Source organism: Aphelocoma coerulescens, chromosome 2 (genome assembly GCF_041296385.1).
Source record: "Aphelocoma coerulescens isolate FSJ_1873_10779 chromosome 2, UR_Acoe_1.0, whole genome shotgun sequence".
Lineage (NCBI taxonomy): Eukaryota > Metazoa > Chordata > Aves > Passeriformes > Corvidae > Aphelocoma > Aphelocoma coerulescens.
In genome coordinates, this window is record NC_091015.1 from 130417419 (window position 1) to 130434352 (window position 16934).

At 37.5% G+C, this 16934-nt stretch overlaps 1 protein-coding gene across 8 annotated transcripts in view; it reads left to right on the top strand.

Moving 5' to 3' along the window:
* The window catches only part of CHD7 (chromodomain helicase DNA binding protein 7), a 131912-nt gene that overhangs the window by 58754 nt on the left and 56224 nt on the right, over positions 1–16934 (top strand). For all 8 annotated transcript variants that reach the window (XM_069004815.1, XM_069004814.1, XM_069004821.1 and 5 more), the window contains exon 3: positions 15025–15446. In XM_069004815.1, the coding sequence (XP_068860916.1) occupies positions 15025–15446 (422 nt within the window). The remainder of the gene's footprint in view (positions 1–15024; positions 15447–16934) is intronic.

Below are 16934 nucleotides of genomic sequence, written 5' to 3' on the forward strand. Positions count from 1 at the left end.
AAAGTACTTGTAAAGGTTGTCTGGGCCTTTTGAGTTGAGCTTCCAGCTGTCATGTGTGCCATCTTATGAACTGCTTTTCTAAACCTCATCAAACTTAAAGAGCACTTGGCTTTTGCTTCCAGTATTCCTGTTTTTTGAAATTCTTACCCAAATCAGATTAGTTTGAATGTTGGAATGGCATCTGATTCTGTCCTAAATTTATCAGATGCCAGTTTTATACTGAATTCACTCTGGTGTCAATTTTACCCACCTTAATTATTTTCATTTCCTGTATTAGGATCTGTCAGTGTTTTGATAAGTAGTAATCTATCTAAAGTAAGTTAAATTCCCTTTAGATTTCTCCTTCAAGATAATCTGTACTCGTGTCTGAGGTGTAATTGTTGATGTGGATGATCAGAATTTTGTGCAATGTTGTACTCTGGCACAAATACTTCCCTAGGTTTACTGGAAACAATCTTGAGAGGCACTTGAACATTTTAATTTTCTTTTCCTCATTGTACATCACACCAGTTGTTTACAGACATCCTGTGGTTTAAGTGCAAACTATTTTGGTCTTTAGCTACACAGTCTTACCTTGTTTTACGTAAATATAAATAAGTAAAAAAAAAAATTAGGGATAATAGAATGGCACAAAAATTACAAGTACTGAAGTATTTCAAGTTTGGAAATGCATATGAAATACTGATTAAATTTGAGAGGGCTCTACATTGATGGGTTTAATTTCTGTGTTAGTGTTTTGAAGTTGTGAGGTGTCCACAATTCTGTGCCTCACTTAGAACTAGGATGGTGAGTAAGCACAAGCTGCTCCACTGCTACGGGAGACATGCAGCTGTGTAATGCCTAAAGGACACCTTCCCTGGCAATAACATTTAAAAATACTAATTCCTCTTACTCATCTGCAATCCTCTTCCCACAGCTTGAGCTCAGGACTATAATGGCACCTATTATGGGGAAAAGGTCTATGACTCAGCCATTGAGCCATGCAAACTCTTGGCTTCTTTAATTGGCACCATTAAATCTTTAGTAGTTTTTCTCTCAGAACATATAGGTGTCATTGGTATAAAATGCATCACTGCTGAAGATACATTGTACCTTTTTCTCTCTGATTTCTGTGACTTGATCAACTATAGGTGTTTAAAGGCTGGTTAATCAGATTTTTTTAGAATTACTGCTTCACTATTTAGGAGTGTATTGAAAACAAAATGGAAGAAAGCCACTGCACAAATCATTACTTTCCAGGTTGTTTTCCTTTTCTGTTTAGACACAGGAGAGGGAAAAGGAAAAACCTGCCTTTGCATTGTGTTTTATCTTCATAGAAGTTATTTGACCTGAAGACTGGGTATCTCCTACATGACAGGATGGGAGAAGTTAATTTTTAAGCGCATAACCAGGGGAGAGTTGGCATGATGTAGCTAATTATTCCCCCCCCCCCTCCCCCATTGCAGGCTTGTTTTGGTGTTGGTTTGGCAGGTTTTTGATTGTGCTGGTTTTTTTGTAAGATATTGGAAAGTGAACATGGAAACAGCTGTAGTTTGGGAAGGGGGTCAGACATCATTAGAAACAATTTAAACACTGAAAGCAAAATGTTTGAATACATATGTATATATTAGTAAATATATGTATATAATGAACAATAGAAGCTTTTAACTCTTCTTTTGTTGTTTTCCCACATACTTAATATGGGACACGTAGAGCTTTTCAGTATTTCTGTTGCTGTAAGCATTAGTGCCTCTGAAAGAGGGGTGTGATGAGGGCATTGGAAAACTGTAATTGTTTGTTACCATCTGCAGAGTCTGCCTTGTTGTATCTCCAGTTGGCAAGAAGGGTTTGGTTGTAACATTTATATATACTTTTTGAAAGGAAGTATCAAGAAAGAACTAAGTAAGCGACAGAAAATGTTAAATTTTGTGCATTAAGTAACATAGTTTAAGTGATAATGTTTGCAGAATGATGGCAAGCTTCAAAGCTGTAGTTAAAAGAGATCTGAAGTAGGACTGACACTGCATGTTCCTCATGCCCATAAAATGGGATGTAAGCAGTGTATGCAACCTTCTGTGATAGAAGTAGCTGTTTAATTACTTTGGTTTTATTATTTGAGGTATGGCCTGATAATTTGTTGACTGTATATTATCCAGTAAACCAAATAATGAATATCACTGAATCTCATGAAACAAGCAGACTCTTCCTACAAACCGTTGTCTCCCTTTGTGTGTTTGTAAAGAATAGCTAAATGAGCTTTTTAAATGGAAGTTTTAATCGTAATACCAAAAAACTTCATCAACCACTAATTCATTCATCATCTAAACTCTCCTATGGTGTGTATTCCCCATTTTACATATGAGTAAACCAGGACAGAGGGATAGGGAGTTGCCTGAGGCAAGAGTGATAGTAATGGGATTTGGGGCTTCCTTATGTGTGTTATGCTGGGCTGTATTGCCCCTGAAGCTGAAGCCAGTAGCTATCCAAGTAGGTGCTTTCTTGCAGTCATTGTTGAGTACTTTCCAAGAAGAAGGTCCATGGAAAATCCTTTGCTGGAGATCCCTCTTAATAAGAAATGAGTACGTAATTTAAAAGAAAAGGAAAGAAAACCCAAGCAAAACCCAACAAAACAAAAGCCTATCTAGAAAAAAAGTATCACAATGAGCTGAGGCTGCTAGGGAAAAGTAACTTATCTTTCCTGACTTTCACTGCTTTCATCATTCCTTGTAGTCTTTCCTTTTTCTGTACTTAAGTTTTCAAGGTAACATGAGTCTTCTCTCCTGGATAATGTCATAGTCATTTAGATCTGATTTAATCTGGATGTCTCATCCATCCCATGAACTGCATAAGGCAGCAGGTCTGTAGTAACTAGGGAAGAGTCACCCCATAGGTTAGACATATTATTGTAGAAAGTTAAGCAATAGGGCGTAAATTTTGTTTAGTAACAGCAATTATTCTTTGTTTTCGAGTATTTGAAATACTTAAATGATTTAGACTGTTATTTTAAAAAATTAAAATATGTTTATAATTTACAGTGTGTTTTCTTAGTGTGTTTTCTTAGGGTTACAATGAACTTAAATAAACTTTTCAAGACAACATTGCATGTTTGCTATTTCACTTGCAGGCTGGCTCATTGGTCAGTGTCTGAAGAAAGGTTCTGAATTTCTGCTGGGCAAGGACAGTTTAATATTAGATACAAAGGGGTTAGAAAAGTAATTCCAACTTATTTGGGATGTCTAATAGAAGTGATAGTGTCAGTGGGATTTTAGAGTTTCTCTTTTCTCTCATGGTGTGGTACTTCTTTGTGATTAAGGAAATGGCATTTAGAATGTCAGAACATAAAGTTACAGTTTCAAATTATGATTCTCCTTGTACTAAGTGTGCTCACCTGTACTATGAGATTGAAACAGCAGCAATTAAACACTTTGAGATTTGGAGTAGACATAAACAGTAGAGACAGCTAGATTGAGATATTCTGGATATAATCTTATGGTATCAGAAAACATTTACCAAATATGGTCTTTTTGGAGCAAATTCTGAGATGAGGCTCTTTTAATCAGAAGTCAGCAAATGTAAAGACTAGAATTATTAAATAATAAGAAAAATGGTTGGAGTGGTTTAACTTTCTTTCTTTGGTGGTACCTTAGTATTTTACAGTATTAGAAGTCCATGTGATCAGAGAATTCTGTGTGTTTTTTTAAATATGTAGCAGAAAATACTTGAGTACAAGTTGTAGTTTAAAAAAAAAGGGCACCAGCTGAAGTAATGAATGAAAAGGATTTAATCTTTTGATTGTGGATACAGTACAACTTCACCTTGCAGAGGGGAAGATGGCAAGGGAAGAAAAAGAGTTTTGTATTATTTGTCTAGTGTGTCTGTTCCAGTCATTCAGATAAAATATTGTTGAACGTTTGTCAGCTCCAAACTGAAACCAAAGTATACTATCTGTGCTGGTAGTGTTTCTTCTAATGCTTTCAGCTTATTTTTCTCAATCTGGTGCACTCTCATCTGCAAGATATCTTGCTGAAATTATAAAAATACCTTGTTGCAAACCATGGAAAAGTTCAGAGTGCTCTGTTATTTAATAAAAATACTTAAGGATATTGTGGAAGTATCTTGGGACTTCAGTGGGACCTTCTTTCTGTGGACAGGAGTAAAAACTCAGGGGTTGTAGTCCTTTTTCACATCTGTTGAAATCTTAAACATCTAAAGCCATTGCCCTTTCCTTGAACTATTAGAACATGGTATATATATTTATACCTTTGTAGAAAACTTGTTCTTTTTTTGATGAGGGCGTGCAGATAGGGGAAGTGATAAAGTTCTTAGTAAAGACTCTATGAATTGCATCCTCTTTTCACCAACCTTGCCATCTGATGCATGTTTGTCATTAAACTGTGATTGGTGTATTTTTTAAATGTGCAGGCTTTTTAAACACGGATGTTTTAGCAAGTCTAGAAGCTGATGGTGGAGAATTTTTAAAACAAAAATGCTGGGCTCTTGTTTTCCTAGGTATATAAGGAAGGGGTTAGGAAAGTGATAGAGAAGTTTTATCTATTCCTACTGTATTGGAACACTGTACGCTAATAAATGTAATGGCCTAAAAATACATTTGAAAGCATTTTGCTGGTGGTTGCTATATCTTACTGTTTTATGAATGTTTGAAGTCTTGCTCTTCAGTTGCTGTCCTCAGTCATGTCTACGAGTGAGGGCTTGTTGGGCAGCTGTGATCTCCAGGCTGTCCCTGAGAGATGGCTTTCTCAGAAGTGGCCTAGTCCCGTTGAAGACCCTTGCATTAGAGTGCCCTCAGAAGAGGGGTGAGAGGTTGCCCTGGGGCAGGTATGTGTGGCAAAAGAGAGAGTGAATTACCTCAAGAAGGCTGAAAGGGCTGGCTATGACTGGTGTCTTTCTATAGCTTCCCAAGACTGGAAAATAACCAAGCCCAGAAGAAAGGCCACTGTGGTGTGCATGTGCAAACAGGGCATGTAGTCGTGGACATGAGGGTTGAGTTTGAGGGCTTTCTGGCATGAGCATGTTGTAAAAAAATACAGAGGCATGTAGTGGTGCCAAGTAATTAGACTGGGGCAATATGCAGTTGTAGCCACATGGTGCCCATCTGCTCCCAGTGGATTTCCTTACAGTCTGTTGCAGTTTGGTTCTTTTGCAGTCTACAACTTCCTCATCAAGGGAAGTGGAGGGAGGGGCACTCACTAATCCTCTGCTCCCTGATGGCCAATGAGAGGACCTGAAGGAATGGTATGAAGCTGTGTCAGGAGAGGTTTGTTTTGGATATTAGGAAAAGGTTTTTCTCCAGAGGTGGTTGGGTGCCAGAACAGGCTCCCCAGAGAAGTGGTCACAGCCCCAAGCCTGACTGAGAAGCATTTGGACGTTTTCAGGGACATGGTGTGACTGTGTGACTCTTGGGGTGTCTTGTGCAGGGCCAGGAGTTGGACTTCGGTGATCCTTGTGTGTCCCTCCCAACACAGGATATGCTATAATTCTGTGATTCATTGTTAAAAAATGTTTCCTGGCCTGCAAGTCTTCAGCTTAATCTAATGAAAAAACTCGCCCCAAACATGCTGCCTTTCTCTCTATAGGTGTTTTCCCTTCCTTAGACGAAAGTAAACTTTTTTTATTATAAATTACAAAAAGTGGAAATATACTTTTTCTGGATTTAGATAAAGAATACCTTATTAGAGGTTTAGCAAATCAAAAAAGAAGTATTGCTTCTAACTTAACACATACATACATCTAGTATTTTTAGTTTTTTAATACTATATATCTCTCAAGTAAACATACAATATAGTATCTTATTACCCTTCACCTTACATTTTTTACATTTATAGCCTGTTAAATAAGTTTTCCTGTTAACTCTTGAGGGTTAGAAGGGGTAGGGGAAAAAAGTACCAGAATAGAAATGCTCTTGCTGTTACGGTGTGTAATGCTATTACTGCTACTATTACTTGCAGCAGTGAAAGCACAGATGGAACTTTTTCAGTTGTCTGTGGTCAGAAGAACCAGCGTTTGTACCACGTATGTTGGTCTTTGATTTTCCTTGTAGTCATAAACCTGGTGCTGTTTGCTGCATGTCACTGTGATTTAAATTTGATAGCAGAAAGATATATTGATAGGACTAGATATGATCTATTTAAGATCCCTCTGAAAATGGTTCTCTGAGTGACTTTAGTCTTTTGTAGAAAAAAGACGTAAGTTTTAGAGGACATTTATCACTTATATTACTGTGGGCAGGCTCTAAGTGCTTAATATACGAAGTCAGCCAGGACTGTTTTGTTGCATTTTCTTTCTCTGGGTGGGGAACAGGGTGTTTAGTGGAAATCATAGTTTGTACCACAGCATCATAAACTATGGTGATGGCAATACAATGTGGTGCAGGAACAGGTTACCCTTCAGAGAGGATGGATCTCCATGCATTTGGTGTTCAGTAGCTGAATGGAGGGAATTCTGCTGACTGAGGGAGGAGACTGTGTGTACAGGGCAGTATGGTTTTGTCTCTCACTTCAGGACCTTGGATTTCAAAGCATGGCTGTGCAATGTGCCCAAGAGAAGGATGATGTTTGCATTTGACTGTTTTGGAGGAACTGCTTTGTTTTCACAGTGTGGGGAACATGGAGGCAAGCCCAAGAGCAACAACTCAGCCTGTATATATGCTAAAATGTTAGGTTAGTCTTTTATAATGCTAATTTATTTAATAATAGCAGTTCAATTATTGCTGTTTTGGTTGAATATGTGCAGATGTTTCCTCCCTTATATTCCCCCTTTACTGGAGCAGTTGAAGTATTGTACAGATTCTCTGGAGGCTCTTTCATCCTGACATGTTCTTACTTCACTGAATGACTTCCCTATCTTGCCTGGAGATGAGCAGTCATTGCCTTATCTTAGAGGTGTTGGAAAGGACTGTTGGTAAATCTCCTGGATATTCTCTAATTGAAGGAATTCTCTAGTAAGCACTAGGAATCTTGATAGCTGTGCCTGGGAATAACTTCACAGACGTAACTTCACAAAGAAAATATGCACATTTTTAGATTCAGATGTTATATGGCAGAATCAAAGAACCATTAAGGTTGGAAAACACCTTTAAGATCATCAAGTCTGACTGCCAACCCAGCACTGCTGTATTCACCATTAAACATTGTCCTCGAGTACCACATGTTTTTTGAATACTTCCAGGGATGGTGACTCTGCAGCTTCCTGGGCAGCCTGTTCCAGTGCTTGACAACCATTTCTGTGAAAAATAAATTTGTAATATCCAATCTAAAACCTCTCCTGGCACAACTTGAGGCCATTTCCTCTCATTCTGAAATCTGTTACCTGGGAGAAGAAACTGACACCCACCTCATTTCAACTTCCTTTCAGGTAGCTGTAGACATTGATAAGGTCTCCCCGAGCCTCCTTTTTTTTCAGACTAAACAACCCAAGCTTCCTCATCCACTCCTCATAATACTTGTGCATTCCCTTCAGAAGTAAGGTGTTAAGATGCTTAGAGGCCATTTGACAGTAGGACTCTTGCTGGCCTGCTGGTCATTTTCTCACTTGTGGTATAGACTGCACGGCATAAACTCTGCAAAACTTCTGTGGTAAAACATGTTGGCATTTTCTGGCACTGCTTGATAGTGGAGCACACACAAAGTGAAGTTTCCTTTTATTGTGGACATGCATGGAGGGCAGGCTTGAGGTAGACAAGCTGTCAACATGAGCAATAAGCTTTTACCAGTAGAATTCCGTGCTTAATTGTCCCACCCTTTCTATGTGTCTCTGCAGCTAGAGCTAGTAAAAACTTGCCAAAAGCGTAAGTCCTGAGTCTGCATAGTGATGACAGAGAGTAGAGAGCCTGGCTGCTGTTGTGTAATATTTAGGATCTGCCCTGCTTGCATTAGGAGCAACCTTATACTGCTAAGTCAGTCTATATTGCAAAGTAATCTCTGGCAAAAACAGTATTAACAAAACATTTGTCTTGTTGACCATCACATCACCAGTTACATACAATTCCTGTGGTAGCTATTGCAATGCCTTACATGTAGAGCCAATTTGGAGCATGCACACTTCATTACTGTAGGGGTGGCAGTTGTCTGAGATTGCCTGATCAACGCTGATGTCAATTCTGATCGATGGGCAGCAACCTAGGAGCTCTCTTATGGGACAAGTTAGTTGTTTCTTGAGCTGTGAACAAACTGTCATCACTCATTGCACTGGCTGATATTCTATAGGCTTAGTAATGTGTCTCACTTTTTCTGTGAGCACAAAACACTACATATGATTACTGTAAAATTATAATGGGGGGATGTTTGCTTTTTGGATGGCCACATTAGTATCATTTGTCTTTTATAATCGGTGTTTCTCCGCAGAGTACATGACCAGAAAATAAATAATTCTATTACTGTAGCTGTGCTGAGACTCAATTAAGAAACTCTGTATTTTGCATAGCATGTTTTTATTCCTCCAAATACTGTAATTGGGTGATATTTTCAGCTCCACCAAATCAGAAATTAGAGTAGTTTTACAGTGGTAGCAGAGGGCACTAAGATTGGTTTTAATCACTTCCACTCCACTGTTAGGATGCTGTTGGCATCAGAATTCTAGATTTTTTGATTCCGTTTTTTAAAAAACCTTTGGATCAGCAAGTTATAACCTGTTAGTAATTGTACTGTTTTTTACGGGTTTCCAGTAGCAGTAACAGAGCAGGATGACTCAGAATAATCTTAGATTGTTCTGTCTTCTCCTAAGACTTGATTAAGAAATAAAATGGTATTGCAGCAGCATTTTGCTTAAACTTTAACTTTTTTCATGCACAGTAGTTTTGTCTTGCTAGGAAGGTTTTAATAGAACTTCTGTTTTCTATACACTTTCATCTGTGTTCTGAAGAGGTACATCCAGAAATTTAGATTCCTTTCAAACCTATTTGCAAAAACAAACTTTCATTCTCATCTGGTGTGATGTCTTTCCCTTTATTGCGGAGATCACTGAGAGCGCTTGTTGGTTTATAAATCCCAGTTGTCACTTTGGAACTACAATTTTCTTAGGAGGGTTTCTGAATTACTGAGATAGCAGTTGTTACTAAACAGCATCATATTCCCCAAAATATTTTAAGTTTAGTACTAAGTATTTTCATATAGTACACTAAAAGAAACATACACATCTTCAAGGTAGTAGTTTCACAGAAAAGCGAAGGGATAATCATTCACAATAAAGGAGAAGAAGCTGATTGGTAAAATATATTTTTGAAACAATTACAAGTGTGAATGTAGTCTTGAGGATGTTTCTGGACTTCACCTACTATAGAAAAAATACTGTACAGCTTTTGCTGAATGTAGGTACTGGCATTTGGCTAGAGTTTTGGAAGTGGTGTTGATTCCTGTTTACTCTGGAGCTTTTACTGGTATGTGAGCTCTGCATATGGACAATGTCAGGAAAGTATTTATGGAGGTCTAAAAAAGGTGAAGCATGCTTCACATTGAGGGGGCACTAAGAGAAGCCTAATGCTGAAAGTATTCATGGGACGAGTTGAGAATTGCAGGGACAAAGCAATGTATAGAGACATGACACAGAAACTTTCCAAATTAGTCAAGATGAGTAGTTCATTCTAAATAATCCAGAGGGAGGATGAATCCTATCATTAACCTTTGAAAGGAAGAGTCATGGAGCAATTTGGTTATGTGATGGCTTTTAACACTGTTTGGACTGTGCCAGTCAGGAAGGATACAAATTCAAAATGAGTGATCTTTGTGGCACTAGGTAGAGCTGCTGCTGGAAGCATGCTATATAGTCTGTCTTCTGTTTTAAAAGAATTTGCACAGGTTGCTGTTATAACTTCTCCAGAGTGAAGGTGATAACTGAACAGGGTTGCAGTTGAGAATATTCTGTAATGATTTACCTATAGTGAAATTATCCATTGTATAGAGATCATACCAAAGAGGTTTGTATTTTGAAGTCAGTGGGAACTGAGTGATCACTTGCGTTACTGTTAGACAATTTAGTAAACCAAAGTTTAAGAAAATTTAAATGAAGTGTGGTTGTTATAGATCTTTATTTAAATATGGAAAAGACCATGGAGTCTGGAATTAATACCCACAAGGGAAATAAAAGTGTAGTCCTGGTAAAAGGATTTTTTAAAATTTTTTTTTATTTGGTGCTGATGTTTAAATTTCACGAAGTTAGCTGAGTCACGTCGCACACTTTGTTGCTCTTTGCTTCATACTTTGTAAAGCTCAATATTGGCTCAAGTTGCTGCTCTGTTAGGGAAGTGACACTCAGCTGCTTTCAGTACAGTTGATTGTGGTTCAATTCTTGTTCAAGCAACAGAAAGACTCTCCTCCTTAACCTCCCTCCCTGCCACTCACCCTCACTGGATTAATCCTACATCTTGTCCATCTTGCTGCTTCACATAACAGGCCTGGTTTGAGACAGCTCTCTGTACTTTGGGCTGGGGGGAATGAGCTTACAGTCTAAAAGTGTAAGCAGCTCTGAAACAGAGGCAGGTAGGTTTTAATTTTTCAAGTCATGGTGATACCTGTTTGGAAGCTCAAAAATAGGTTTGAATTCCAGAAATTTTGCAGTCTAGAAACAGATGATTCTATTTCTCTAATAGTGTTTTCATTTTTTATTCCTTGGATGTCGTTGCCTCTTACTGACAATGCTGTGTAGCCTGTTGTGCCACAAATTGTTTTAACACTTCGGAGTTCTTGAAGAATCTCTGTATTTTCTCTAATAAGCTGCGATCTTTAGGAGTGTCCTGCATTGTGATATTGCATGTTAATAGCATTGATTAACTGTTGAGCAGTGGGAACTGATGAGAAAATGTCCATTGTAAAATTAAATGGAATTACTGAAGAGTGTGCCATGCTGCTGGTTAGGGAGGTGACTAGCCCCAGTAGTCGCTGGTAGGAGTATTAATGTGAGCTCCAGGTTTTTTCGCATGATTAAAACAGGCCATCTGTTCTTTGTTAAATGTTTACAAAAACAGCTTTTCTCTAAAAGATTTAAAGAGATGTGGGTCTAGTAAACACACCAATATTTTTGAGCACCTTTTTCACCTTATTTCAAATAATACCAAAAATAATTCTGCTGCAGTATCAAATAGGATGAATACCTATTTTTGTTTAATCTCCACTGGTTTCTTTCCCATGGAAGATTAAATTCTGTACTAACATACTAAATTATGGCTTTGTTACTACTAAAAGCAGCAAGAGAAGCAATTTGTATGAAGTATGCAGATACATTTTTTCAATCTTTTGGTAAAAACTTGTAATATACATATTTTTAAAAAATCCTATAAATGGAAAATGGGGTTCTTTGATTAGAAATTGTGACCCTGTAACTAGAGCTAATCCTTTCTAGATTTAAAGAAGTAGAACTATTTGAAATAATTCCCTGTGGTAGGCTTAATCGAATATTTATAGTGAAAGCCTGTTGTTCTTCCTTTTCTCCCTACTTAAGAAAGAGCAGACAACTGGTTTGGGGTAAGAAAATGCATCTTTCAAGCTTCTTCCAATCTCTTCTCAGTAGATTTGTGCTGCTCCTACACAGCTTCACACTAGGGAGCAATGTGGGGTTGTCGGTTAGGGATAAACGGTTTTAGCATATTGCAGAAGTACAGCCACAGACTTCATAGAAAAATAAAAGTATTTAAGCTTTTTCTTTGAAAGAATGCTACAGTTTAGAAAATCACATAACAGTGAATTACAAAATGGACCAAACTGCAAGGGGAGTGGCGTGTGGCAAAAGTAATATAGTTTCAAGGTACAGGAAATACAACCTACAAAGACTAATTAGGGCAGAGTTGTCTTTTTGTAGCTTCAGGGCTCCAGAGATTGTGAATGATATGAACCAAAATCATAGTATTTTTATGCTTGGTAATGCACATAACTTGATCCTTTAAATAAAAGGCAGTAAGTTTGGGGTTTTTTAATATTTATATCAGGCATAATGTTTCAGTCTAATGTATAGTCTTCAGTTGTTTTAGAGCCTGAGAATGACACTTGTGGGTAAGGTTTCTGAAAAGTAAGAATCTGAAATTCCGCAGGATATATTGCTGCCATTCTCAGGACCTTACCTTCTGCCCAGATCTTACATTAAAACTGCAAATGTCAAGTCACAAAGGGCTGATGCTGCTGTTGTGGAGATTTGGAAAGCTTTGCTTTCAGATTTGCTTATGACTGCTGAAAGTTGCTGTTCAGACTGAAACAAACAAAAACAACCCACAAGTTGGCAAGGATTCATTCTTTTCAATACTGAAGCATGTATAAAATGTTGGTTTCAGTGATGGTCATAGCACTAATGAAGTTGCAATGTTGAAAATTTTGTAAAATTAAATTTACATGGCATTACTGGATTTCTTGTGGTTTTTAATACTTGTTGGCTAGGCTGTTTCATATGCATAGGAGGAAGTAAAATAAAACTACTGATTCTGATCTGTTCTAGAAAGTTGTGCCTTTTATACATAAGCTTTTAGGTAATTGTAAAAGTCTCTCTTAATATGGCAACCAAGTATTGTAGTGCCAAATTTAAGGTACTTGCTCAACACAAAGCCTACAAATAATGGAAAGAAAACCCTAGAGGTATATCTATATATGTTATATATAGCAGGTGAGCAGCATTTTAAAACAGGATTGAGGATGGTAGAGGACAGCTCAGTGAAAAATTTGGTGAAACTTGCACTTCAGATTTCTGCAAAATGTAGGATGTATGAGATACAAAATAGCAGATAATGCAGAAATATATTGACTATCTTGCAAGAATACAGGTTAAAAGTACTGTTCTGAAAACCCAGGGATAAGAAGTACTTAAAGGTAATCTTGGTAATATTCCTGTATTTCCCTACCTAAACATAATGGTTAGTACAAGCACATAACAGTCTGAGGTAGAGAGAAGACCATTTTATTCTGCGTAATATAACAAGTCTGAGACACGCAATTCAGTCAACCAAATTCAGAACCAATCAGCACATTTTAAAAGATGTCTATTTCATGTAATGTGTAATTGTACTGTAGAACTCATTGTTACCACTGAATTTCTGGGGTAGTGTTTTCTATACAAATACCCAGTTTTTGTGAACTTTCCAGCGTGGATATGTACATGCCAGTGGTGACTACAGATTTCTGGAACAGGTGTTGATTCATACTTCAGGATGCCTAACATGAGATGGTCTTGATGTGGGGCTGATTGATGCAGTGCTAATGCAATGAGTACATCAGGTTTGCATTACAGCTGGGTTTCCACTGCAACTTAGACCCTGTTGCACAAAAAGGAACTTAATAAGCAGGTGGAGGACAGAAACATGCAGAAGTCACCCTGGAAGTTCTTGGTTAAGCCAAGGAGACGCAGACTGTCAGTCTGTCACTCAGGCCTTCCTGCTTGTCCTGTATCTTCCATGCAGAACTGTATTGTGTAGCATGTACCATTCAGACCTCTCCCAGACAGCAGAAAAAATTCTTGTCTTAACTTTCTGACAGCCTTGCTCCTTTTGCTTCTGAGTATGTCAGTGTATTCAGTACAGTGGTTTTATGTTACTGTGAAGAAATGCCAGAAGTAGTTAGGACTGCACTGGTTCCATTTGTTTACATTCATAAAATTATATTAATATATTTGGAAATATACACATGCATTCACTTTCTCATGTAATATTATCAAGAATTTTGTTTCCTAAATCTTAAGTGCATTTCTATTTGGATCTAGGTTGCTGAAGTAGATATATATGTGTATACCTATCAGCTTTCCTTATGCTCAAGGACTGGTTTTGTATTCATTCATTTGCACTCTTGTCACTTCTAAGTAAGTGCCATTTGAAAAAAATGTGGAGAAAAGGAAATGTGAAGAACATTACAGTTACACTGGCACTGCTTCTCCTAGAAGTAAAATTCTTATTTCTTATAAAATTTTCTTCTGCCCAATTCAATGGATCAAACATCTCAAATGGCTATCCTTTGACACCATGACTAATGGGGAAGTTGTCCACCTAGTATCATCCTGACTTAATTTTTACAGAACAGAAAAGGAGGAGAAACAGAGAGAGTGTAGGTAAAATGGTCTGACCATCTATGTAGGTGCAAGAAAGGCATCAGTATGGTGCCATGCTATTACTTTTCTTCTAGAAAAGCACTGTCATCCTGCATTTATAACCATGGGCAGGCAGGGAGAAGCAGGTCAGAGCTTTGATATGCTGCAAAGTCATGGTAGAGCTTAGATATCTTTTCACTGCAGACTCATGGATCTTTGTGTAGAACAGAACCATTGAGGTGAAAATAGTTGTCAATATATCCAATATATTTTAGTCTGGGCATTTAACATTTGTGTAACTATACATGGGTTTTCCTGTAGTTTATAAGTTTGGTGTAAACCTGATATGCCATAGAGACTTTGAGATAGGATGTTTATGCAGGTTCATAAGCACTTACTGTAGTTCTCTGTCCAGTCTGGAGCAGGAACAAATCTGTTTCGAGTACAAACTGGGAGCTGTGGATCTTGGACATAAAACGTAACACTGTAATACATTTTCAAGTGGCTTAATCCTTCACTTGCTGATCAAAATACCTCCTGTCACAGATGAACCAATGTAAATTGCCTTGATTAATTTTTTATCAATATAGCCTGTGAATATACTTTTATTCTCCTTCAAATGTCTAGAAACAAATTTTAACAATTTTTTTCCCCTAAGGACAAAATTCCAGTGCAGCCGAATAATTTGTAACAAGTTAATCATTCTGCTAACAACTATTTTGAAATGTCTGAAACAATTGCATTCCTTTTGCATCTATGTGTTGAAGACTAAATGTTTTCTATATTTCCACTTTATCTGCTTTATAATAATTTTACCCTTGATTATCAAGAATTTCTGGTCATTTTGCTACTGTTCTGACTGCAAAAAGCTTTGTTCTTTACTGTTTAACGCACAGTGTTTTAGATATGCTGACTCTTGTTAATAGGTTAATCCTGTGCCTAATATTTTCTCCCTCTGTTACCTCATGCTCCGAAGGAGCAAAGTTTTAGAAATCAAAGTTGCAGATCTACAATTTTATTTCTATTTATCATTCTCAGCATTCTCCGTCGGAACCCTTTTTAGAGAAACCAGTGCCGGATATGACTCAGGTTAGTGGACCGAATACCCAGCTAGTGAAAAGCGATGATTATCTGCCATCAATTGAGCCGCAGCCACAGCAAAAGAAAAAGAAAAAGAAAAACAATCACATTGCTGCAGAAGGTCCCAGTAAAGGTTTTGGTAAGGAAGACTTTCCTGGGGGACTTGACAGCCAGAATCTAAGCAGAAACTCAGTGGATTGCTCCCAAGAAGACAAGAAGAAAAAGAAAAAGCCCAAGGCAAAAAAAGAACCGAAGGATCCTAAAGAACCCAAGGAAAAGAAGGAACCCAAGACCCCCAAAGTCCCTAAGACCCCTAAAGAGCCAAAGGAAAAGAAAGCAAAAAATACCACGCCAAAACCCAAGACCAGCAAAAAGGCTAGGTAAGTCAGGAAACTTGTATATGCAATGAGAGAAAAACAGTGTGTTTGTGGGATTTCTAGAGCATCTGTGCTAAATGGCGTGGGTGGGGAGGAAATCTTGTTTTGTCGTTTGCCTTCTACCATCTACAACATCATGTTTTTGAGAAGCTTGGGCACATTTCTCTTGTTTGACTTTCCTGTTTATGGCTTCACAGTTATTTTAAGCAAGCTGGAAAGGCAGAAGGTTAGTTTTTCCTTTTCAAGGCAGAAAAGTTTCTGGATGTATTAGATTTCAAAACTAACTCTTTCTTTAATCCTCATCTATCCTTGTGTGTGGTTTTTGTGTTGAGAAATTAAATTGCTTCAACACTAATGCAGGTTTGACCAAATTCAGAGATGAAGGCTTAGAGTAAAATGGTTTGATGATGTTTTTCCCTAAATAAAGAAGTTAGGTACTTCACATTGTTGTAGGCTGTACAACCCTTACAGACACATTTTTATACTAACACAACTGATGGGCTCTAAGTTCTGCTGTTAAAAAGGCATTTTTATATGGATATTGATGTGTTCTCACCATAAGGATTATATTAATTTTCCTGTTTCATGTAAAGACAATTTTCCTAGCAGAAAATCTTAGTGTATAGACCAGATGGTTCAACCCTGTTTCTGAACTGGGTTTCTTAACTTTCTATTGAGCATGGTGTATCTTTATCAGGATAGGCTTAAAATGCTACAGAGTAGTACGAGAAAGAATAAACTGTTGTTACACATGAGTAAATATGTCACAGGTAATAATACAGATTCTTTCCTTGTCCCTCAAGTCCCTAAACACCGTGGTTTTAAATGCCTACTTGGAAGAAAACTGAGACCAAAAAGACATTAAAGCTCAATTTTTTTTTTCATTTGTACCTAGAATTTCTTACAACTGTTCTGAATTTGTTCCAAACATCTGAATCTGTTTTTCAAGATGTGGCTAGAGTTATAAAATACAACTTCCAGATGGAAGCACAGCCAGACTTGGTTAATCCAAATCAGTTTGCAAAATCCATTTGTATTAGGGTTTAAAAATTACAGTTAATGAATCAGCTTTGCATATATTCTACAAGACTGACTGTTTATTGGTTAGGTGGGATACAGCTCTATAGCTAAATGAGGATGAACAGTAAGACGTTACTTGTTGCTTCAGCAAGACAGAGAAGTTTCTATACTAGCAGAGATGATGTTTCCTGAAGAATTTATAAACAGTGGCTTGTAAAATCAAGTGCTGCTGCATACAGGTTTTATTAACTTATCAGTAAATTACAGTTGATCAGCCTATCCCTACTGCAGCATTTACTTTGGCTGTGTACTGTTGGAACCCAGGGTTCCAACAGTGTACCAGACTGTCCTAAGGATGAGGTTTACATACACAGCAGCAATTCACAGCTTAGAAAATCTCTTAAGTTATATATCACCCAGTATGTATTTTTGAAATTAAAATACTCTATCAGCTAAAACAGCCTTTTCATA